Source organism: Choloepus didactylus, chromosome 4, assembly GCF_015220235.1.
Source record: "Choloepus didactylus isolate mChoDid1 chromosome 4, mChoDid1.pri, whole genome shotgun sequence".
NCBI lineage: Eukaryota > Metazoa > Chordata > Mammalia > Pilosa > Megalonychidae > Choloepus > Choloepus didactylus.
Window position 1 is genome coordinate 149,641,084 of NC_051310.1, and position 24,809 is coordinate 149,665,892.

Here is a 24,809-nt window from a genome sequence, read left to right on the forward strand (position 1 = left end):
AGACACTCATGAATCTTTTGTCACTGTTCTCACCGAATCTGAATCTTGTTCTCACCTAATTTGAAGCCAGAACATTCTAGTGAGAGAGTATTGATGAGTGGTTTGAATCATGTTGCAGCTCACAAGTTGTGATTATATTATTTGGATTTTTCTTGTATTTGAGGAAATGGAGAACTATATACTTTTTATTCCTATTGAAAACACTGCAACACAAATGATTCTAGGGCATATTATAATCCCCCAACTCACAATTTCATCCTCATTTTCTTAGTTTTCTTAATTTCAGCAGCAGTCCAGTTGGCTAGATCATGGATGGAGGGAATCATTCTATGATCTCTGAGTTTATGTTTCTTGGACTCACTAATTCATGGGATATCCAGCTTCTCCTCATGGTGTTCTCCTCTGTGCTGTATGTGGCAAGCATGACTGGAAACATCCTCATTGTGTTTTCTGTGATCACTGATCCTCACTTACATTCACCCATGTACTTTCTACTGGCCAGTCTCTCCTTCATTGACATAGGAGCCTGCTCTGTCACTTCACCCAAGATGATTTATGACCTTTTCAGAAAGCACAAAGCCATCTCCTTTGGAGGCTGCATTGCTCAGATCTTCTTCATCCACGTCATTGGTGGTGTGGAGATGGTGCTGCTCATAGCCATGGCCTTTGACAGGTATGTGGCCATATGCAAACCTCTGCACTATCAGACCATCATGAGCCCACGGATGTGCATGTTGTTTCTGGCTGCTGCCTGGGCCCTTGGTGTCAGTCACTCACTGTTCCAACTGGCATTCATTGTGAACTTACCCTTTTGTGGCCCTAATGTATTGGACAGCTTTTACTGTGACCTTCCCCGACTGCTCAGACTGGCCTGTACAGATACCTACAGATTGCAGTTTATGGTCACTGTCAATAGTGGGTTTACCTGCATTGGTTCTTTCTTCATCCTTCTCATCTCCTACATTATCATCCTGTTTACTATTTGGAAGCATTCCTCAGGTGGTTCCTCCAAGGCTCTCTCCACTCTGTCTGCTCATATCACAGTGGTCCTTTTGTTTTTTGGTCCAACCATGTTTGTCTATACATGGCCACACCCCAATTCACAGATGGACAAGTTTCTTGCTATTTTTGATGCAGTTCTCACTCCTTTTCTTAATCCAGTAATTTATACATTCAGGAATAAAGATATGAAGGCTGCAATGAAGAGAGTATGCAAGCACCTTGTGATTTACAGGAAAATCTCATAAATGATGTGATAAAAGTTTCCACTGAAAATGGTTTATGTATCCTTATATTTTCATCTTTGATATTTTAGTTTCAGGAGCTTTGAGGCACAGAATATTTGAGTGTTATCATACTTGCAATGTAATTCTTAACTGATGAATGTACTTATTCCTTGTGAAAAGTGAGCCATGAAAACAGTGTATCACTCTATTTATGTAATTCCCTTTTAATTTCTTTCAGCAGTGTTTTATAATTTTCATTGCACTATTTTTCCATATTTTTTGAGACTTAACCCTACAAATTTCGTATTTTTGATACTATTTTAAATGGTTTTGCTTTTTTGTTTCACTTTACAATTGTTCACTGCTATTTTTAAAATATAATTGATTTTTTTGACATTTTGTCCTGCAAACTTGCAAAGCTCATTTATTAGTTCTATTAGTTTCTTATAGGTTATGCAGGATTTTCTTCATACCTTATCATGTTGTCTGCAAATAAAGACATTTTTACTCCTTCTATTCCAGTATGAATTCATTTTATTCACTTTTCTTCCCTTATGGCACTTGCTACCTCCTCCGGTACAATGTAAATAGAAGGGGTTAAGGGTTGAGATTCTTGACTTGTTCCTGATCTTATGGGAAAAGCATCCAGTCTTTCATCATTAAGTATGATGTTTGATATAAGTTGGTTTTCCATAGATGTTTTTGCCATGTTAGGGAAGTTCTTTTCCATTGACAGGTTGCTGAAAGTTTTTTTTTTTTAAACTCAATAATGGAGTTTGGATTTTGTAAAATGCTTTTTCTGTTTTTTATTAAGGTAATGCAGGCCTTTTAGAATGAGTTGTGAAATCTTTCTTCTTAAAATTTCTTCAGAGTTTGAATAGAATTGGTGTTTAATCCATTTTGAGTTAATTTTTGTACAAGGTGTGAGATGTGGGTACTCTTTCATTCTTTTGGATATAGATATCCAGTTCTCCCAGCACCATTTGTTGAAGAGAGTGTTCTTTCCTAGTTGAGTCAACTTGGCTGTGTTGTCAAAAATCAATTGGCCATAGATGTGAGGGTCTATTTCTGAGTTCTCAATTTGATTCCATTGGTCAATATATCCATCCTTATATCATTACCATGCTGTTATGACCACTGTAACTTTGTAATATGATTTAAAGTCAGGAAGTATGAGTCCTCCAACTTCATTCTACTTTTTTAAGTTGTTTTTGGTTCTTTGGGGCACCTTACCCTTCCAAAAAATTTGATAATTGACTTCCATTTCTGCAAAATAGTCTATTGGCATTTTGATTTGGATTGCATAGATTCTGTAAATCATTTTAGGTAGAATTGATATCTTAATGATATTTAATCTTCCAACCATGAGCAAGAAGTGCTCTTCCATTTCTTTACATCTTTGATTTCTTTCAGGAATGTGTTATAGTTTTCTGTGTGCAAGTCCTTTACATCCTTGGCTAAATTTATTCCCAGATAATTGATTTTTTAGTTGCTATTGTTAATGGAATTTTTTTCTTGATTTCCTTGGATTTCTAATTCCTAGTGTAGGGAAACACTAATGGTTTTTGCATGTTTGATCTTTTATCCTGCCAGTTTTCTGAACTCATTTATTAGCTCTAGTAGCTTTGCTGTAGGTTTTTCAGGTCTTTCTATTTATAGGATCCTGTCATCTATAAGTAATGAAATTTTTATTTCTTTCTTCACAATTTGGACGCCTTTTATTTCTTTTTCTTGCTTAACTGTGCTGGCTGTAACTTTAGCTCAATATTGAGTAACAGTGGCAACAGTGGGCATCCTTTTCTTGTTCCAGGGCTTAGAGGGAAAGATTTCAATTTTTTACCATTAAGTATGATGTTAGCTGTGGGATTTTCATGTATACCCTTTATCATATTGAGTAAGTTTACTTCTACTCCTACTTTTTGACACATTTTTATCAAGAAAGAATGCTAGATTTTGTCAAATGCCTTTTCTGCATCAATAAATATGATCATGTGGCTTTTTTCTCTCCATATTGTTAATATGGTTTATTATATTAATTGATTTTCTTGTGTTGACCCACCCTTGCATACCTGGAATAAAACTTGCTTGATCATGATGTGTAATTCTTTTAATGTGCTGTGGGGTTCTATTTGCAAGTATGTTTTTGAGGATTTTTGCATCTATATTCCTTAAAGAAATTGGTCTGTAATTTTTTTTCTTGTAGTATCTTTATCTGGCTTTAGTATTAGGGTGACGTTGGTTTCATAAAATGGGTTAAGTAGTGTTCTGTCCTCTTCAATTGTTTGGAAGAGCTTGAGTGACATTAGTATTACTTTTTCTTGGAATGCTTGGTAAATTAACCTGTGAAGCCATCTGGTCCTGGGCTTTTCTTTGTTGGGAAGCTATTGATGACTGATTCAATCTCTATACTTGTAATTGGTTTGTTGAGGTCTTCTGTTTCTTCTAGACTCAGTGTAGATTGCGTGTTTCTAGGAATTTGTCCATTTTACATAAGTTGTCTAGTTTGTTGGCATACAGTTGTTCATAGTATCCTTTATGACTCTTTTTATTTTTGTGAGATCAGTAATAATGTCCACCATCTCATTTCTGATTTTATTTGTATCTTCTCTCTTTTTTTATTTGTCTGTAAAACTAAAGGTTTGCCAATTTTATTGAGCTTCTCAAAGAACCAATTTTTCATTTTGCTACTTCTCTCTATTGTTTTTTATTCTCCATTTCATTAATTTCTGCTCTAATCTTTGTAATCTTTGTTATTTCTTTCCTTCTGCTTGTTTGGGATTGGTTTGGTGTTCTTTTTCTAGTTCTTCCGGTATTCAGTTTGGTCTTTAATTTTAGATCTTAATTTTTTTTTTTTTTTTATGTAAGCACCTAGGGCTAGAAATTTCCTTCTCTGCACTGCCTTCACTGCATCCAATAACTTTATGTTGTGTTCTTGTTCTCATTTGTCTCAAGATATTTACTGATTTCTCTTATAATTTCTTCTTTCAACCACAATCGTTTAAGAGTGGGTTGTTTAACTTCCATATATTTGTGAATTTTCCTGTTCTCTGGCTGTCAATGATTTTTTGCTTCATTTCATTTTGGTCAGAGAAAGTGCTTTGTGTAATTTCAATCTTTTAAAATTTATTTAAATATGTTTCATGAGTCAACATGTCTCTCCTGGAGAATGATCCATACACCCTTGGGAAGAATGCATATCCTACATTTTGGAGTGCAATGTTCTACACATGTCTGTTAGGTCTAGTTAATTCATCATATTATTCAAGTTCTCTGCTTCCTTATTGATCTTCTGTCCAGATCTACTATCAATGAGAGTGGTGTATTGAATTCTCCAACTATGATTGTAGAGATGACTATTTCTCCCTTTGGTTTTGCCAGTATTTGCCTCATGTACTTTGGGGCACCACTGTTATTTCTTCTTGGTAGAATGTTTATTTTATTAATATATAGTGGCCATTTTTGTCTCATAACGGTTTTGCATTGGAAGTCTATTTTGTCTAATATTAATATAGCTACTGTAACTCTTTTTTGGTTACTATTTGCATGGAATTTCTTTTTCCAATTTTTTATTTTCAACTTGTTTGTGTCTTTGGGTCTAAGATGAGTCTATTGTAAATAGCACATTATTTGAATCATACTTTTTAATCTCTTCTGGCAATCTGTGTCTTTTGATTGGACACTTTAATACATTAACATTCAGTGTCATTACTATAAAGGCAGTATTTACTTCAGCCATTTTATCCTTTGGCTTTGTATTTCATATCTTTTTTTTCTCTCTCTTTTTAACCTTTTAGATACCCTTACTGTTAATCTTCATTCCTTCACTCTACACCAAGCTCCTTTCTCTTGTCTTTTCCTTTCAGTGTGCAAAACTCCCTTTAGTATTTCTTGTACAGCAGATCTCATGATGACAGGCTCTCTCAGTTTCTGTTTATCTGTGAATATTATAAACTCTCCCTCATTTTAAAGCACAGTTTTGCTAGATAAAGATTTTTGTGTTGGAAGATTTTCTCTTTCACTACCTTAAATATATCATACCTACTGCCTTCTCAACTCCATGGTTTCTGATGAGAAATTAGCACTTAGTCTTATTGCAGATCACTTGTATATGACTAATTGCTTTTTCTTGCTGCTTTCAGAATTCTTTCTTTGTCTTTGGCATTTGACATTCTGATTTGTGTGTATCTCTGAGTAGATCTATTAGAATTAATTTTATTTGGAGTATATTGCACTCTTCTACATGTATATTTATGTCTTTCATAAGAGTTGGGAAATATTTAGCTATTACTTTCTCAAATATTCTTTCTGCCCCTGTTCCTTTTTCTTCTCCTTCTAAAACACCCATGATGAATTTGTTCATATGTTTCAGCTGTCATTACAATGTCTGATACCTGCATTGCTCAATTTTTTCCATTCTTTTCTCTGTCTGCTCTTCTGTCTATAAGATTTTGATTGTCCTGCCTTTTAGTTTGCTGGTTCTTTCTTCTGCCTGTTCAAATCTGCTTTTGCATGCTTCTGTTTGTTTTCTTCTCTTCTATTGTGATTTTCATCCCTCATAATTTCTGTTATGTTTCCTTTTATATTTTTTATAAGATCAAAAACACTTCTTTATAGTGACCATGCCATGCCATGTCTTCACTGGAGATATCCTGAAGACAGATGCTTGGTAAACTGTCTTCTTGTTGCCCTAGAAATTCCTACAAATCTAAAGAATCAAATTGTCCTGATTTTCCTAAATACTATTTTTAATCAATAGTTTCATTTTGATACTATTTTGGTTTATTTGTTTTATACCTCAATTTTATTGAGATATATTCACATATCATACAATCATCCAAAGCTTACAGTCATTTATTCACAGTATCATCTTATAGTTGTGCATTCATTAACCATCAACACAATCAATTTTTTGACCATTTTCTTGACTCCAAAAAGTAAAATAAAAATAAAAGTAAGAAAGAACACCTAACACATCTCAGACTCCTTTTCCCCCATTATTCACGTACCATTTTTTTAAAGATACAGCCATAGAAGTGATAACTTTCCAAGTGCAGTTTAGCAAGTAGAGATCAAATATCAAAGAATGTTATGGGTTACAGTTCCATAGTTTCAGTTATTTCCTTATTTTGAAACATAACATATATGCAAAACAATATCTTTCAAAATATGATTTAGTAAGTAGTTATACAGGAAATTTCCAAAAATGTTTGCATTACAGTATGATAGTTTCAGTTACTTCCTTATTGTGAAATATGTATACAAAAGGTGATAACTTTCAAATTACAATTTAACAACTAGCTATAGAACAAATTTCAAAGGATGCCATGTGTTATAGTTCTACCACTTCTGTTCTTTTTATCTAATTATTCTAATACCCCAGGAACTAAGAAGAAAATTATATAGAGATTCAGTATTCATAATCCTCTGCTAAATTCCATCTTGTCTGTTGCTACCCCTTCCTCTAGTTCAATCACTCTCCTTATCTTCAGGGATGTCTAGGCAGTGACCACCCTAACTTGTTCACATTGAAAAGAGGTATTGAAATTATGGGAGAAGGGGAAACATCTGGTTGATATTACTGAAGAGCTATTGCCTCTAGGGTTTTTACTTAGCTGGCATAGGAGTTCTCTGGAGGATTTAAGTTTCTGAAGAATAAACAGTGAGTGATCCCCAACAGCAGATTTGAAGAGGCAGAAGAAAGAATAGGTGAACTAGAATACAGAGCAATTGAATGTGAATGCACAGAAGAACAAATGTTGAAAAAAATAGAAAAATTTGAAATGGATTGCCCAGAAATGATGGACAACATAAAGCACACAATATAGGAATCATTGATGTCCCAGAAGGAGAAGAGTAAAGGGCTAGGAATAGTGTTTCAAGACATAGTTGGGAAAAACTTCTTGACACTTCTAAATTACATAAATATGCAAATCAAAGATGTCAATGAAATTCAGAAAGAATAACTCCAAATAAACCCACTCCAAGATATATACTGATTAGGTTGTCAAATGCTGAAGAGGAGGAAGTTCTGAAAGCAGCAAGAGAAAAGCAATTTACCACATATAAGGGAAACCATATAATGCTAAGTACTGATCATTCAGCAGGTACTATGAGGCAAGAAGGCAGTGGTATGACATACTTAAGATTCTGAAAAAGAAAAATTTCCAGCCAAGAGTTCTTTATTCAGCAAAGCTCTCCTTCAAAATTGTTGGAGGGTTTAAAATTTTTACAGATAAACAAATGCTGAGAGACTCTGTTAACAAGAGACCTGCCATGCAAGAAATACTAAAGGGAGCTGTACCTGCTGAGAAAAAAAGAAGAGAGAGAGAGATCTGGAGAAGGGCACAGAACTGAAGAGTATTATTAGGGGCAACATAAAGGAAAAAATAGAGAGAGGGAAAAAATAGATCTAACAACTAAAGACCAAAGGATAAGATGGCTATTTCAAGAACTCCCTTCATAATAATAACTTTGAATGCAAATAGATTAATCTTCCCAATTAAAAGATACAGACTGATAGAATTATGACCAAAAATTATGACCAATTGATATTCATTTATTCATTTATTTTCCTCTCCTTATCTACCCATACAATAGATAAAGGGAGTGTGAGCACAAGGTTTTCACAATCACACCATCTCACTATTTAAGCTATATAGTTGTGTGATCATCTTCAAGAATCAAGTTTACTGGATTGCAGTTCAACAATTTCAAGCATTTCCTTCTAGATATTGTAATACACCCAAAACTATATAGGAATATCTATATAGTGCATAAGAATAGCATCAAGAATGACCTCTCTACTCCATTTGGAATCTCTCAGCCCCTGAAACTTGATTTTGTTTCATTTTTCTTGCCCTCTTTCATCCAGAAAGCATTCTCAATCCTACAATGCCCTGTCCAGGCTCATCTGTGGGAATCATGTCCCATGTTGCCAGGGAGATTTATACCCCTGGGAGTCATGTGCCATGTAGTGGGGAGGGCAGTGTTTAACTGCAGTGTTGGCTTAGAGAGAGAGGGCACATTTGAGAAATGAAAGAAGTTCTCTGGGTGTGCCTCTTAGGTACAATTGTAAGTAAGCTTAGCCTCTCCTTTGCAGTGACAAGATTTATAAGTTCAATCCCTAATATTGAGGGCTTGGCCTACTAAACTGGTAGTCCGCAATGCTGGTGAGAATATCAGGAATTCCCCAGGTGGGGAAGTTTACTATTTCCAAAATTTTCCCTAGTCCCTCAAAGGGGCTTTGCAAATACTTTTTATTTTCTTCCCAGATTACTCTGGAATGTATCAGGGCTTCACAGTAACCTGTATAATCCAACCATATTTCACCCTCTATTCAAAGTTCTATGTATTTATGGTATTTGAATAAATTGAACATACAAGTTAAATTATACAGAGTGCTACAGAAAATATATATTTTCCACCAAATAAATATCTCTTCTTTTGATCTCACAAAGAAGTTGAAGATTTAAAACACAGTCAATATCATCCTTTTCCCTTTAGTCTGGCTTACCTTTGTCCTGACCAAGTCTATTTTGTTCATTTCTCTAGCTGAAGTCTGATCTCTTTTTCAGCTTCTTTAACAGTTGCTTTATGGAGTAATGCTGACTTTCATAGTTGCCAAACTCTGGCTCTGAGTCTCAGGTGTAACACAGATAACTGAATTCCAGGGACAGACCAGGTCATACACCAAGAGCTCAGCATCTCAGAATTTAGAAAGAACTGTTAAAACTCATGAATAGATGTGACTGCTTTAAGAGCTTACACTCTAGGAACCTTTATCATAAAGCTTTCCCCTGAAAACCTATGTTCTTAGATTCAATTCTCAGAGTTTGAACATTATACTTAGCCCATATTAGTGAGGTGTTATGTTTGTCTCAAGTTCCTCAAGTTCCATACCTAGTTGCATACCTCACAACTTCATTCCTTCTTGCCACCACTCACTGCTCCATTATATATATATATGTATATATATATGTATATATATGTATATATATATATATATATATACATATATATACATATATATATATATATATATATGTATATATATATATATATACACACACACACACCACAGTTCACCATTCCATTTATCAGTCCATGTACCCTTAGGCTACCTCCACCCATTGCAAATTGTGAACACCATTGTTCAATGTCTATTCATATCCCTGCTCTCAATTCTTCCCAATATATATGCAATAACAGGATTGTATGACCATGGCAACACCATATTGAGCTTCCTGTGGAACCACTGCAGTGCCCTCCAGATGGGCTTCACCAGTCTATTTACTGTGAATATGTACATACCTCTCTCCGCATTTTTGCCGGTACTTGTATCCCTCTGTTTATTTTTTAACAGTTTTATTCACACACCATACAATCCATCCATAGTAAACAATCAAAGATTCCCAGTATAATCACATAATTATGCATTCACCACCACAAGCTAAATGAGAACATTCCCATTTCTTCCACAAAGAAAGAGGAAGAGGAGAAAAAAATGAAGAATAAGAATATAAAAGTAGAAGAAAATTAAAAATAAAAATACAGTGAAAATGTCAGAAAACAACACCACTACCAAGAATCCTGTGCATCCCTTATATCCCCCTCCCTGTTCCAGTTTGCTAATACTGCTGTTATGCAATATACCAGGAATGGATTGGCTTTTATAAAGGGGATTTATTTGGTTACAAAGTTATAGTCCTTAGGCCATAAAAGTGTCCAAAGGCATCAACAATAGGGTACTTTCACTGAAGAACACTAATGGTGTCTGGAAAAACTCTTTCAGCTGGGAAGGCACAGGTATGTGGCTGGTATCTGCTCTGGGGTTCTGGTTTCAAAATTGCTTTCTCCCAGGAATTTCTCTCTGGGTATCTGGGGGTATTCTCTTAGTTTCTCACAGTCAAACTCTGGGTAACAAAAGTTCACTTTCAGTGGCCATCTCCAAAATATCTCTCTTGGCTGCAGCACTGAGCTCTTTCTCTCTGAGCTCTTATGGGGCTCCAGTAAGCTAATTGAGACCCAGGCTGAATGGCCAAAACCACACCTCCATGGAAATAATCTAATCAAAGGTATTGCCCAAATTTGGGTCACAATTCCATGGAAACAACCTAATCCAAAGACTCCAACCCAATCAACACTAGTACATCTACCTCCACAAGATTGCATTTAAGAACATTGCATTTTGGGGGACATAATACATCCAAACCTCTCTCAGAATTCTTTGTCTTTGACATTTGATAATCTGATTATTGTCCTAGAGTAGGTCTTCTTGGATCTATTCTGTTTGCAGTATGCTGTGCTTCTTGGATCTGTAATTTTTTGCCTTTCATATGTGATGGGAAATTTTCAGTGATTATTTCCTCCATTATTCTTTCTACCCCTTTTCCCTTATTGTTTCCTGGGACTCCCATGACATGTTTATTTGTGTGCTTCATGTTGTCATTCAATTCCCTGAGACCCTGCTTATATTTTTCCATTCTCTTCCCTATCTGATCTTTTATATGTAGAATTTCAGATGTTCTGTCCTCTAGTTCATTAATCTTTTCTTCTGCCTCTTAAATTTGCTGTTACATGTCTCCATTATGTTTTTCATCTCTTCTTTTGTGCCTTTCATTCCCATAAGTTCTGCCAATTGTTTTCTCAAACTTTTGAGTTCTTCCTTATGTTTCCACAATGTCTTTTTTGTTCTTTATCTCTTTTGCTGTATCTTCCCTCAACTCATTGGTTTGATTTTTAATTGATTTAGCATGTTTGTCTGAAGATCTTTAATTAGTTGTTTCAACTCCTGTATCTCATTTGAAGTGTTTGTTTGTTCCATTGACTGGGCCATATATCCATTTTTCCTAGTGTGATTCATAATTTTTTGTTTTCTAGGCATGTGGTTTCTTTGAGTGCCAGTTTGAATGTATTATGTCCCACAAAATGCCATTATCTTTGATGAAATCTTGTGTGGGCAGATGTATTAATATTTATTAGATTGTAATTCTTTGATTGAGTGTTTCCATGAAGATGCAACCCACCCAACTGTAGGTGATAACTCTGATTAGATAACTTCCAGGGAGGTATGGTCCTGCCCATTCAACATGGACCTTGATTAGTTTACTAGAGCACTATATAAGCTCAGACAGAAGGAGTGAGCTTGCTACAGCCAAGAGGGACACTTTGAAGAATGCACTGAGCTGAGAGAGGAGTTGCGGCTTACAGAGACATTTTGGAGATGGCCATTGGAAGCTGACACTGGCATTTTGGAGTCTGCCATTTGAAACCAGAACTCTGGAGCAGTTGCCAGCCACATGCCTTCCAAGCTAACAGAGGTTTTCTGGAAGCCATTGGCCATCCTCCATTGAAGGTACCTGGTTGTTGATGACTTACCTTGGACACTTTATGGCCTTAAGACTATAACTTTGTAACTAAATAATCCCCCTTTATAAAAGCCAATCCATTTCTGGTGTTCTGTGAAAATGCAGCATTAGCAAACTGGAACATCTTGATTACCCCAATAAGTTTTTCCCAGATCAGATGGGCCCAGGTATCAAGGAGGGCATTATCAATATCAGGATTCCCTGAGGGGGAGACCTAGAAGATAGCCATACTTTCCTGTGAGGCTTCTAGACTCTGTCCTTTTCTTATCATTCCCAGTAGGTGGAGTTTGTCAACCTGCAGCTCCCCACTGGCATAATGAGGTGTGGTGCCTTTAATTCTCAGCAGACCCTGTCCCTGCTATGGCCCAAGGGTGTCAGAAGCCAAACTTAAGCTGTTTTTTTTTTTTCATGCAGGCCCTAGGGTCTGAGTTCTGTGAGGGAAGGCAGCCAGTTGAGCTGGGCCCTGTCCCTCTTTTCTTAGGGAAGATAACCCTTTTCAGGAATTATCTCCTAAATTTGGATTCTTTCTTTGACTCTCTGAGTATCTTAACTCCACCCTTGCCTGGGTCAGTGCTGACCATTGAAAATGCCTGGGGTTTTCTCAAAAGAGCTATGGAGAATGAGAGAAAAAAAAGGAAAAAATATCTCCTTTTCAGAGCCAGTCCCTAACCCCCCAATTCACCAGTTAAGAACTGTGTCCTTTTTCTTGGGACACAGCCCTTTTCCAGCATTCTGAGCTCAACCAACTCAAAAAGCCTCTGTTTTTACTTATTTATGTATTTTTTTCCATCAGCCCCACCTCCTTTCTGCTGGGAGAAACCTCTGGGTTCCTTTCCTTGTGTTCTCTGGATTTATATGTGCTCATAGTGTGTATTCAGTAGTCCAAATTTGTTAATTAAAACCACTTGGAGCTTGGTAGAACTACCTTCCCTTGTTCCTAATAGACTACTTTTTTCCCCCAAGGAAGTGTTCAAACTCAGCCTACCATGTCAGTAGGGTAGGGATCTTAACTATTCTTCCCATTTAAGACTGGTGTATGATGTTTGTCTAGCCACAGAAGTCCCCCAAACAGTTGTTCCAGATTATTTACTATTTGTCCTATGCTATTTGCTAATTTCTCTAGGGCTCTAACTAGATTTCACACCTCCATATGCTGCCATCTTGCCCCATTCTTGATATTATTTTTTAAAGTTTTTAGTAAATGTGTCCATCAGTTTATTTTCTGTATTATTTTTTTTAAAACACAAAAGCAACAATTTTAATACTAATGCTTTAAAATACTATGTATGAAGCAAAGACAACTCTCTTGCTGCAAGTTGGTCTATGTTCTCTCTATTTCTGTTTGACAGATGATCTCAATTATTTCTTCAGATTCCTCTTCAACTGATTATATACAAGGAATAAAAGTTGACCAGCATCTTTATGAAAATAGTGAGTCATAGCAAAAAGGTCTATTCCCAACTCAAGCCCATGCCATAATCATACTCATCATTAGCAAACTGTACAAAAGTCCTTTCCTGAATGGGAGCAAAACACTTTCAATCTGTCCTCATCTGTTGGTGCCTCAACAATTGTTTTGCAAATTTGCTTCATGGCAGCATCTGTTTCAGGGAGCTCTCTGTACCCAACATCGTTTTTATATACTGGGAAAACCAAGTCTGCACCATAAAAGTTCTTTTTCAATACTTTCTTATCTTTCTGTTCATTTTCACGTTTCTTTGCTCCAGTGAGTACTCCAGTTCCCATACTTTTTCTGTGAGTTTTTCATCTATGTATTTCAATGAACTAGTTTTCTTTGTATCTGTTACATATTTAAGTTTTTTCATCAAAAACAATTTGACTGCAGCAAACACATTATTTTCCCTTTGAACAATTATACAATTATACAAACTTTGTTTCATTTGTGCAAAAAAAACAAAACAAAACAAAACAGGAAGTTCATCAGAATCCCTGAAATACTCCATGTGTTACTGATTTTATTGTATCCAGTAGTAATGTTCTGGAACTAAGGAAGATCATAGTAGAATCTCCAGTGAAAGTTAAAATTCAGTCCTGATATTTTATTCTGATTTTATTGTTCTCTGGCAAGGATATCATAAGGACACACAAATCAAAGTCCAAGGCCTGTGGAAAGTGAAACAGCTAGCTTTTCATGATCAGGTTCATCACAGAACTTCCAGAAGTGATAGAAATCTTCAGGCTAAGACAGTTTATATCAATTCTATACTTCTTTTCTAATTCATTAAAGGCATCAGCTTCACAGGAGTTACTTTTCTTCACATCAAGTGTTTTTTCAGACTGCTGTCCCTCCCTGCTAGGTCTGCACTCCCCACCACCACTGACTATTTTGTTTCAGCATTTTGAAACTATTTTAACACAGTCTACTTATATCTTTTCTTCTTTCTCCTTTTGTTAAAAAGATTCACTCTTTCTGCTTCATCTCCTTCTCATCTTCTTTATCTACCCTGTTTTTGAAATACACCTCTCTCTAACAGATTTTCTTTTTTTATTTTCTTTTATCCTTTGATTGACTGGATATTCTATATACATGTGATGTTTCTTGGTGATTATGAAATTTACAATTAATTTTAAAACAAAGTATATGTTTGTTTTGGATTTCTATCAAAGCTTTGGAGATTTGTCAGTAACAACTCCTTTTGGTAATCCCAACCACTATCTCAATAGCTAAGTTATTTGGTGTTATAGGCTGGATTATTCAGCTTGTGAAGGTGAGTTTAATGATCTCAAGTCAGTAAGCAAACTTCTGCTGGCTGCCTTTTGTGCTCAAAGAATGGAGATATGTCCTATGGGGTACAAATAAATTAAGGGATATAGTGCCCACATTCTAGGAACTTCCATCTTGTTGAGGAGACATGAGTGGTTGCATGAAAAAATTAACTAATAATTCAGGTGGTAGGCAAAGCTCAATTTTATGTACAGATAAATATAGGAAGTACCAGTTGAAGTCTCAATAGGTATAACGGCAATCCAAGCATCACCTAAACCAGGCCTTGTGCTATTCTTATTTTACAAATCATGAAGAATAAGAGCTTTGTAATGTTTTTCCCAAAATTTGGGGCCTAGAATTTATACATTCACTAGGAGCAATATTTATTTGGGGATTATTTAAACTAAAGTATTTGTTGTTTAAGCTGTCATTAGATGATCCAGATAACTGCTTGAAAGATTTTATTTGGGGATGTGTAAGATGCAATTTCTGTATGCTTTATTATTTTAACACTAGGGATAGGATCTGGTAGGATAATGCCATTGTCATCTTGATTAAAATGTGTGTAAGGAATGCTTTGTGAAAAACAATCTGAATTCTGTGAGGGCTATGGCTGATGGAGGAAAAAGTTGGAGGGACAATAACAATGATAAATAGTGAAAGAACTATTAGTAATGTATTAGCATATAATTGTTCTTAAATGTGGAGATAGTTTTAGTTGTGAGGATAATAACCAAAGCTCCTAGTATTTGTGTTTGAGGTGTAGGGGTGTTTGATGCCTTTAAAGGTAAGGGGCAGTTGAACACAACAAAGAGTTTATCTTTCCCTATATGCCAGCAAATCCTGGAGAACAATCTGTTCCAGTTTGCTAATGCTGCCATTATGCAAAATACAAAAAGTGGATTGGCTTTTATAAAGGGGGTTTATTTGGTTACAAAATTACATTCTTAAGGCCATAAAGTGTCCAAGGCAAGGGGGTGCCTTCACTGAAGGATGGCCATTGGTGTTCAGAAAACCTCTGTTAGCTCAGAAAGCTCGTGGCTGGTGTCCGCTTGCTCCCAGGTTACATTTCAAAATGGTGTTATCCAAAATGTTGCTCTTGGGGTGTTTTGTCCTCTCTTAGCTGCAGCTCCTCCAAAATGTCATTCTTAGTTGCTCTCAGCTCTCTGTGCATTCTTCAAAGTGTTCCTCATGGCTGTCGCAAGAATCTGGGCCTGTGTGGCATTTTAAAGTACTCCAGTAAATCAGTCAAGACCCACCCTGAATAGGTGAGGCCACACCTCCATGTAAACTATCCAATCAGAATTATCACCTACAGAAGGGTGGGCCACATCTCCATGGGAACACTCATTCAACAGTTTCCAACACAATCAACACTAATATGTTTGCTTCCACAAAATTGAGTCAAAGAACATGTTGTTTTGGGGGATAAAATACATCCAAACTGGCACATTCCACCCCCTGGATCCCAAAATGAAATGATCTTTCCATATACAAAATACATTCATCACATCACAATATTGCAGAAATGTAATCATTTCAGTAACAATGGTTAAATACAAGATCCTATCAAAATCAGTTACAGGCAGTCTTTCCTAAAGCAAAGTTCCCTTCTGGCTGTGTATCTGTGAAACTTAGAACAAGTTATCTGCTGCCAATATACAAGGGAGGGTCAGTCATAGGATAAACATTCCCACTTCCATAGGGAGAAACTGAAAGGAAAACAGGGTTAACAGGACCAAAACAGTTCCTAAAATCCTCAGGGCAAATTCCATTAGACTTTAAAGTCTGAGAGTCATTTATCAAATGATGTTTTATCCTTGGGGCTTGAGAAAGTGGGAGTCCAGCCCTTTCCAAGGGCCTTCTTGGCATCCCTTTTCTCTCCAAATGCTGGGGTGAATACTCCAAAATATCCACATATTGGGGAGACCACCTTCTCTGCCCCACCCTCCTCAAACATCAGGGTGCCCCCCAGGCTCTAACTCCCTGGGGCAAAGGCTCTCCTCTCTCCAACCAATGGGTGGTAGCTAGGCTTCCCAGTCCCAGAGACTGCACCCCACCCTTTCTGGGGCCTGGGGTAGCAGCACTCTTCCTGAGCATTGAGGCAGAAGGCCCACCCTTGACCTCTGGGGCAAACTCACCCTTTCTGTTTTCCTGGTTTGCTCCACTCTCCCAGCCCAAGACCTCTTGACTCCAGACCTCAATCTCAATGGCTCTGTCTTTGAAGAAATTCTTCCTTCAATTTGTCTCTTTTCTGTCCCTTTTAGTCCAGTCATTCTGTTTATACAGATCTTGCAAAAATTTGTTGGCTTGGCATGCAGCATACAGGGGTCAAATCCATCAGACAAAACACTTTCCACAAATCCTTTCTGGATAACTCAATCTGTAATCTTGGCTTGTACTGAAATGGTGGCCTGGTTCCATGTTTGGTTAAATCCTCACATGGGGCTGTAGCATTTGGGGTTTCACTTTTTGGAAGCTTGGAATTTTCCAAACTATCAGCTTCTGGCTCTTTGTTTCCAAGAGTTCATTTCTCAGCTTATCTCTGTCCTGTCGCATTTTACTATAAGCTTCAAGGAGGAGCCAAGCTACATCCTCCACATGTAGTCTAGAGATCTCATCGGCTAAGTATTCCAGGTTGTTGCTTTCAAATTTTGCTTTTCATCTGGCACTAGGACTCAATTTTGCCAAGTTCTCTGCCACTTTAAAACAAGGATCACCTTCCTTCCAGTTTTCAACAACACATTCATCATTTCTGCTCAAAGCCTCATCAGAAGTATCTTTAGAGTTCATATTTCTACCAATAGTCTCTTCAAAGCAATCTAGGCCTTTTCTATCAAACTCCTCACAATTCTTCCAGAATCTTCCCCTTATTCATTTAAGAAGCCATTCCAACATGTTTTGTATTTGCAAACACAGCAGCCCCCCACTTCTGGTACCAAAATCTTCAAAATCTGTTCCAGTTAGCTAATGCTGCCATTATGCAAAAAATCAGAAATGAATTGGCTTTTATAAAGGGGGTTTGTTTGGTTATAAAGTTACAGTCTTAAGGCCTTAAAGTGTCCAAGGTAAGGGGGTGCCTTCACTGAAGAATGGCCATTGGGTTTTGGAAAACCTCTGTTAGCTCAGAAGGCTTGTGGCTGGTGTCCACTTGCTCCCAGGTTACATTTCAAAATGGCATTCTCCAAAATGTTGCTCTGGGAGCATTTTGTACTCTCTTAGCTGCAGCTCCTCCAAAATGTCACTCTTAGTTGCTCTCAGCTCTTTGTGCATTCTTTGAAGTATCCCTTGTGGCTGTAGCAAGCATCTGGGCCTGTGTGGCTCTTTTTAAAGTACTCCAGTAAATCAACTGAGACTCACCCTGAATGGGCAGGGCCACATATCCACAGAAAGTATACAATAGAATTATCACCTACAATTGGGTGGGTCACATCTCCATGGAAACACTCAATCAACAGTTCCCAACACAATCAACACTAATGTATCTCCCTCCACAAGATTGCATCAAAGAACATGTCATTTTGGGGGATATAATACATCCAAATGGGCACACCATCTATTAAAAATAGGATACCCTTTTTTTCTTCCTCAGTCAACTGGCCTTAAGAAACTACCCATGAAGTTCTAGGTACAGGTAGACAGAGAAGGCATTGTTGAAGGACTATGTTGGATGGGTTTTGAGCCATGTGTTCATGAAACTTGTTTTCAAGCTCCAATTAAGCCTAATCTTTATACATCACTTACATGTTTTGAGAATGTTGCTTTGCACACCAAATTTTATAGATTAGTATGTCACAATACCAATTTTATCATGGGAAACTGATGTCTCATGGTATCTTGGTGGCACCTAGTCAAGTGTTCAGCCTCTCCTAGGACCAAGTAGAAGTCAGAAGTTCTTTCTCAAAAGCAGAATTATTTTCTGCAGAGAATGGCACACATTTGCTATGGGTTCCTATAGGAACTTGACAAAATCAGTATATAGCCTCAAGTGTACTGTTTTTACCATGGTCTTTTTCAGTTCATCACATTTGCCTGCAGCTAGAGTCAAGGTCACTTCAAAAAGGTGTTCATGTCTGGGGTTTTCTTCATTATTCAAACTACCATTTTTTAATCCATTCATTTATATATTCTAGATATAAATAAATTTATATCTAGAAGGCCCCAGACCTTAGGGAATATTGAAACTAGTTATTTGAGGGAAAAAGCATGGTGTAAAATGTTTTCTTTTTAAGGGGAAATATAGAAAATAAATTTTATGGTTTTGGAGAAAAAGAATGTAAAGTTTTAAAGGAACTCAGTAAAGGAACAAGAGGAACCAAAGTTGTTTACTTAAGATTTATTGAAATGAGAAATTATGGATTTTTAATAGCAATGAGACACAATGTGCTAAGACCTAAAAAAAAAAAAAAAAAAAAAAAGTGATGGTATTCAGCCAAAGGGAGAAGGGCAAAGTTTGAATGATCCAAAATTGGAGAGATTTGTTTTTAAGATATGAAGGATAATTATAAAAGGATTCAGGTGATGAGTTTAGAATTAAAGGATTTGAGTCAAGAGTTTATAATCTGAGAATTAGGCTAATCACAATATTCTAAAATTCCCCCAGTTGGAAGTGTTTGCCAGTCTAACTTTGATTCCAAAACCATTTGCTAGAATAAACTTAGTCCTTCACTTCCTTATTTCATTTCCCCCTTCTCCCCCTCCCTTTCCTTCCTCCTTCTTTTTCTCTCCCTCACCCTCTCTTTCTCATCACTAAACAAGGGAATAAAACACAGCATGAAAATGTGCAGAGATAGACATCAGAAAAAAGACTGATAAGATTCCAGACATTGGGAATATCAGAAACAGAAAATAAAATAACCATGCTTAGCTTCCTTAAAGTAAAAAATAAAAATATCAAAAAATATGAAACAAGAAATTTGAAAGTATGGACAAGAAGATTAAAAGAAACTAAACCAACTCTCAAGATGGTGGAGTGGTGAGGTGTGGGTTTTAGTTACTCCTGCAGGGCAGTTCATAGAAAGCTAGGAACTGTGTGGACCAGACACCACAGAGGAATTTGAGTTTGGACATAATTCATATAACACTTACAAAGGTATGGAGCAGCTGAGATCAGCAAAATCTTAATATGTTCAAGTGCTGAATGTGTTGATAAATGTATAACTATATGATGACACCATCAACAACTGACTGTACACTGTGGATAATTGTATGGTATGTGAATATATCTCTATAAAGTTGTAGGAAAAATAGAAATACAGGTAAAAGTGCTGGAGAAAACATGGAGAGAGGGATGTATCCATTTACTGTTGATGAGGAGACAAAATGGTATAGCCTTTCTGGAGATCAGTGTGGTGCTTCCACAAGAAGCTAAGTATGTGGGGGCCACAATGTCCTGCAACCTCTTTATGGGGTATGTACTTGGAAGAACTGAGAGCAGAGACATGAATGAACATTTGCACACTGGTGTTTATGGAGACAGTATTCATGATTTGCAATGGGTGGAGGTGGCCTAATAGTACATTGACTGAGGAACAGAATGGTGAACTGTGGTGTATGCATACAATGGAATATTGAGCAACTATGAGAAAGAATGAAGCTGTGAAGACCTGCCATGAGGTGAATGGATCCTTTAGGCAGCATTTTGAGTGAAGTATTCCAGAAACCAAGGCAAACACTAATGCCTCACCAATATGGACTAATTACAATATGTAAACTCAGAATTGAATCTTAGAGCATAGCCTAACAGGGAAATGATTCTTGCAATCATCCCTAGATTGTAAGCTTTACAGCAGTCAAATCTGTTCCTGAATTATAATGGCTATCTCCAAACTCTGCAAAGCTGATCCCTTTGCATATAACCTGAATGGTCTCTGGAACATTGGGTATCTGTGTGACACCTGAAACTCAGAACTAGATCTCTGCAGATATGAATGTCTGTATTAATGCATACAGAAACTGTTAAAAAAAAAGCTGAAAAAGAACCCAGACTTCAATTAGAGATATGAATGAAGCAGATCTGCTTAAGACTAAGGCAAGTTGGGCCAAAGGGTAAAGGCTGAAACTGACTGTGTGTTAAAACTTCAACTTCCATGTGAGACCAAGGGAAGAGATGTTTGGTGTAGGATCTATATTTTCTAAACAATGTAACTTCTACACTCAGTTTGTCCAATAACCACAATTACATGGAACTTTGAATAGGAAGTGAGATATGGTAGGTTTGTATAGGTTAGAGCAAAATAACAACACATCCCAAAGTAATTTGGGTGGAGAATAAAAATATATATGCAGGTCCCCCTTGAGGGGCTGGGGGAAAATGCAGAAGTGTTGGGCTTACTCATCTAGACTGTTGCTGATGTTCTCACATTGAGGACTGATGGCTTGGTATGTTGAGCCCTCTGTCTTGGGGCTTGCCCTTATGAAGCTTGTTACTGCAAAAGAGAGGCCAAACCTGCTTGTAATTGTGCCTAAGAGTCTCCCCCTGAGTGCCTCTTTTTTGTTCAGATGTGGCCCTCTCTCTCTAGCTAAGCCACCTCAATGGGTGATCTTGCTGCCCTCTCTCCTATGTAGGACTTGACTCCCAGTGTTGAAAATCTCCCTGGCAACAAGGGATATGACTCCCAGGGATGAATCTGGACCCAGCATTATGGGGTTGAGAACATCTTCTTGACAAAAAGGGGGATGTGAAATGAAACAAAATAAAGCTTCAGTGGCTGAGAGATTTCAAATGGAGTTGAGAGATCACTCTGGTGGACACTCTTATGCACTGTATAGAAAACAATTTTTAGGTTTTAATTTATTGTAATAGCTAGAAGTCAATACCTGAAATTATCAAATTCAAACCCAGTAGCCTTGACCCTTGAAGATGATTGTGTAACAGAGTAGCTTACAAGGGGTGACAGTGTGATTGTGAAAACCTTGTGGATGGCACTCCCTTTATCCAGTGTATGGATGGATGAGAAGATGAATAGGGACAAAGTCTGAATGAAAAGTAGGATGTGATGGGATGGATGATTTGGGTGTTCTTTTTTTTTTACTTTTATTTCTTATTCTTATTCTGATTCTGGTGTAAGGAAAGTGGTCAAAAATAGATTGGGGTGATGAAGGCATAACTCTATGATGGTGCTGTGAATAGTTGATTGTACACCATAGATGATTGTATGGTAGGTGAATGTATCTCAAACTGGATTTAATTAAAAAAAAGTAAATCAACAATTGGGCAAGGAGGGGAATGGAATGTTTTTGATGTTCTTTTTTTAATTTTTATTTTACCTTTTGGAGTAATGAAAATGTTCAGAGATTGATTGCGGTGTTGAATGCACAAGTATATGATGATACTGTGAACAACTGATTGTACTTTGAAGGATTGTATGTTATGTGAATATATCACAATAAAATTGCATTTAGAAAAAGAAATCAAACCAAACACATCTTCTATAAAAAGTAAATTGAAATTTAAAATGCAAATGGATGGATTTAACAACATTTTAGTATATTAGAAACAGAGGAAGATAAAATTAGTAAATTGGAAGATCTAGTTTAAGAAGCCATTTAGAATACACACAGAAACAAGGCATTTGAAAATGAGAAAAAAATGAGAAAAAAAAACTATTGAAAATGGAGTGAGGATTTCTAAAAATGTTTAAGGAGAATTTCAGAAGAGAAGAAAAGAGAATGAATGAGTTGATATCAAGGAGATGTTAACTGAAAATTTCTCTGAGAAGATGAGACATCATCCAGAGATCAAAATATTCCTTATGAATTCCAGACAGGAAAAATAAAAGTGGAAAATTTTACCTAGAGACATTATAAAAATTATAGAATGTTAAGGACAATGAGAATATCATAGATGTAGCCATGGAAATAATAGAGATTCCCTTAAAAGGAGCAAATATAGACTGACACCAACTTCTAACTAGCAGCAAAGGAAGAGTGAAGGCATTGAAATGTGTTTTTAATGCATTAAGAAAAAATAACTTTATATCTAGAATTCTATATCATATATTTTTATGAATAAGGTAAATAAGGCCAAATTGAATGTATTTTCAAATTAAGGAAAGGACTCTTGGCAATAAATATGCTCTTAAAAGATATTCTATCAGGGGCAAGATGGTGGCCTAGGCAGGTGTGAAATTTAATTTGTCCTCTAGGTCAGCTAGTAAATAGCCAGAAACTGTCTGGAACAATTGTTTGGGGGACTTCTGTGACCAGATGTACATTGTACACCAGCCTGGAATGAGTGGATGGGCCAAGGTCACAGCACAGAACTGCAAATAAACTCTTCATTGCTGTAGAGGCAGGTGCCTGTCCCCCATGGGTACAGCAGCCTATCTCAGAGTTTCTCCCCAGTGGTAAACAGAAGCCCTCTCTACTAGTAACAAGGAAAGGAGACCTCAAACAAGTTCCAATTGTGGATTTCATTAATGAATCTGGACTGCTGAATTCCAGCTCCAAGTGCAGGTAAATCTATAGGGCAATCATGAAAGAAACCAGAAGGTCTCTCTCTAGCAGTGAGGAAGCAAGGCTGATGAAGAAAAACAGAGGCTTTTGGAGTTGGCTGAGCTCAGAATCCTGGAAAAGGGCTGTGCCCCAAGAAAAGGGCACATAGAACTGGGTAACAATTCTGGCTCTTGTTTGGCAAACCTGGAGCTGTGGCTGGTCACTGGATCTGAAAAGGATTTTTTTTTCTTTTCTTCCTCTTTAGCAGCCCATTAAAGAAGGCATCAGGCATTCTCAGTTTTCAGCCCTGCCTGAGCAAAAGGTGGACCTAAGAAATGCCTGAGAGACAAAGTAATTAATCAGGTGAAGGTGTAACTTCCCCAAGAAGGTGGTGGTGAAAGATCCCAGTGTATTAAGAGAATTAAGATCCTAGAGGCTGGGATATAAGCCCCATCACATACAAGTGGAGCTCAATAAGACTAACTGCAGATTTCTCAACAGAAATAATTGAGGCAAACAGGCAGTGGTATTATATTTTTAAGATAAAGAGAAAAACTGCCAACCAAGATTTCTATATCTGGCAAAACTGTCCTTCAAAAATGAGGGAGAGTTTAAAATATTTACAGGTAGACTGAGAAAGTTTGTGAACAAGAGACCTGCTTTACAAGAAATACTAAAGGGAACACTGCAGGCAAATAGGAAAGCACAGGAGAGAGAGGTATGGAGAAGAGTGTAGAAATGAAGATAATTAGTAACAGTATCTAAAAGGGTAAAAAGAGAAAAAATAAGGTATGACATATAAAATGCAAAATAAAAAATGGGTGAAGAAGTACTGTCTTTACAGTAATAACATTAAATGTTAATGGCTTAAACTTTTCAACCAAAAGGCATAGAGTGGCAGAATGGATAAAATACAGGATCCATCTATATGCTATCTACAAGAGACACACTTTAGACCAAAGGACAAAAATAGGTTGAAAGTGAAAGGTTGGAAAGAGATATTTCACACAAACAACAATCAGAAAAGAGGGGGGTTGCTATACTAATATCAGACAAACTAGATTTCAAATGTGAAGCAATTAAATGGACAAAGATGGACACTATGTATTAATAACAGGCACAATTCAAGAAGACATAATAACCATCAGTATTTCTTCACTGAGCCAGAGCCCCCAAAATACATTGGGCAATCACTGACAGCAATAAAGTGAGTAGACACCTCTACGATAATAGTTGGAGGCTTCAATACAACACTCTCCTCAATGGATAGAATGTCTAGAAGAGAATTAATAAGAAAACAAAGATCTTGAATAATATGATAAATGAACTAGCCCTAACAGACATATGTACATATGCACCCCGCAACAGCAGGATGTACAATTTTCTCAAGTGCTCATGGATCATTCTCCAAGATAGACCACATGTTGGGTTGCAAGCAGGTCTCAAAAAATTTAAAAAGATCAAAATTATACAAAACACTTTTTCAGATCAAAATGGAATGAAATTGGAAATCAAAAAACAGGCAGAATGCTGAAAAATTCACAAATATTTGGAGGCTAAACAACACACTTTTAGACAACCAATGGGTCAAGGAATAAATTACAAGAGAAATCAGTAAATATCTCAAGGCAAATGAAAATGAGAACACAACATATCAAAACTTATGGGATTCAGTAAAGGCAGTGCTGAGAAGGATATTTATTGTTCTAAATGCCTATATTGAAAAAGAAGAAGAGCAAAAATCAAGGAATTAATGGCTTACCTGGAGGAGCTAGGAAATAGCAAACTAAACCCTAAGTGAACAGAAGAAAAGAAATACAATATTAGAGAAGAAATAAATGAAACTGAGAACATGAAAATGTTAGAGTGAATCAACAACCCGAAGTTGGTTCTTTGAGAAAATCAATAAAATTGATGGACCTTTAGCAAGGGTGACAAAAAAAAGAGAGAAGATGCAAATAAATAAAATCAGAAATGGGGGGGGGGAGGGATATAACTACAGATGCCACAGGAATAAGGGAGATAATGAGAGGATACTATGAGCAACTATAT

The 24,809-nt window shown here is 36.7% G+C and overlaps 1 protein-coding gene and 1 pseudogene across 1 annotated transcript; one reads left to right on the forward strand and one right to left on the reverse strand.

Moving 5' to 3' along the window:
- The first annotated feature begins 308 nt into the window (after positions 1–308).
- On the forward strand, positions 309–1,247 carry LOC119533412 (olfactory receptor 4F3/4F16/4F29). Its single transcript, XM_037835456.1, has one exon. It carries the CDS (start codon positions 309–311, stop codon positions 1,245–1,247), a length of 939 nt encoding a protein of 312 aa, XP_037691384.1.
- An 11,626-nt stretch (positions 1,248–12,873) lies between these two features.
- Positions 12,874–24,809, reverse strand: part of LOC119532841 — a 68,211-nt pseudogene continuing 56,275 nt past the window's right edge.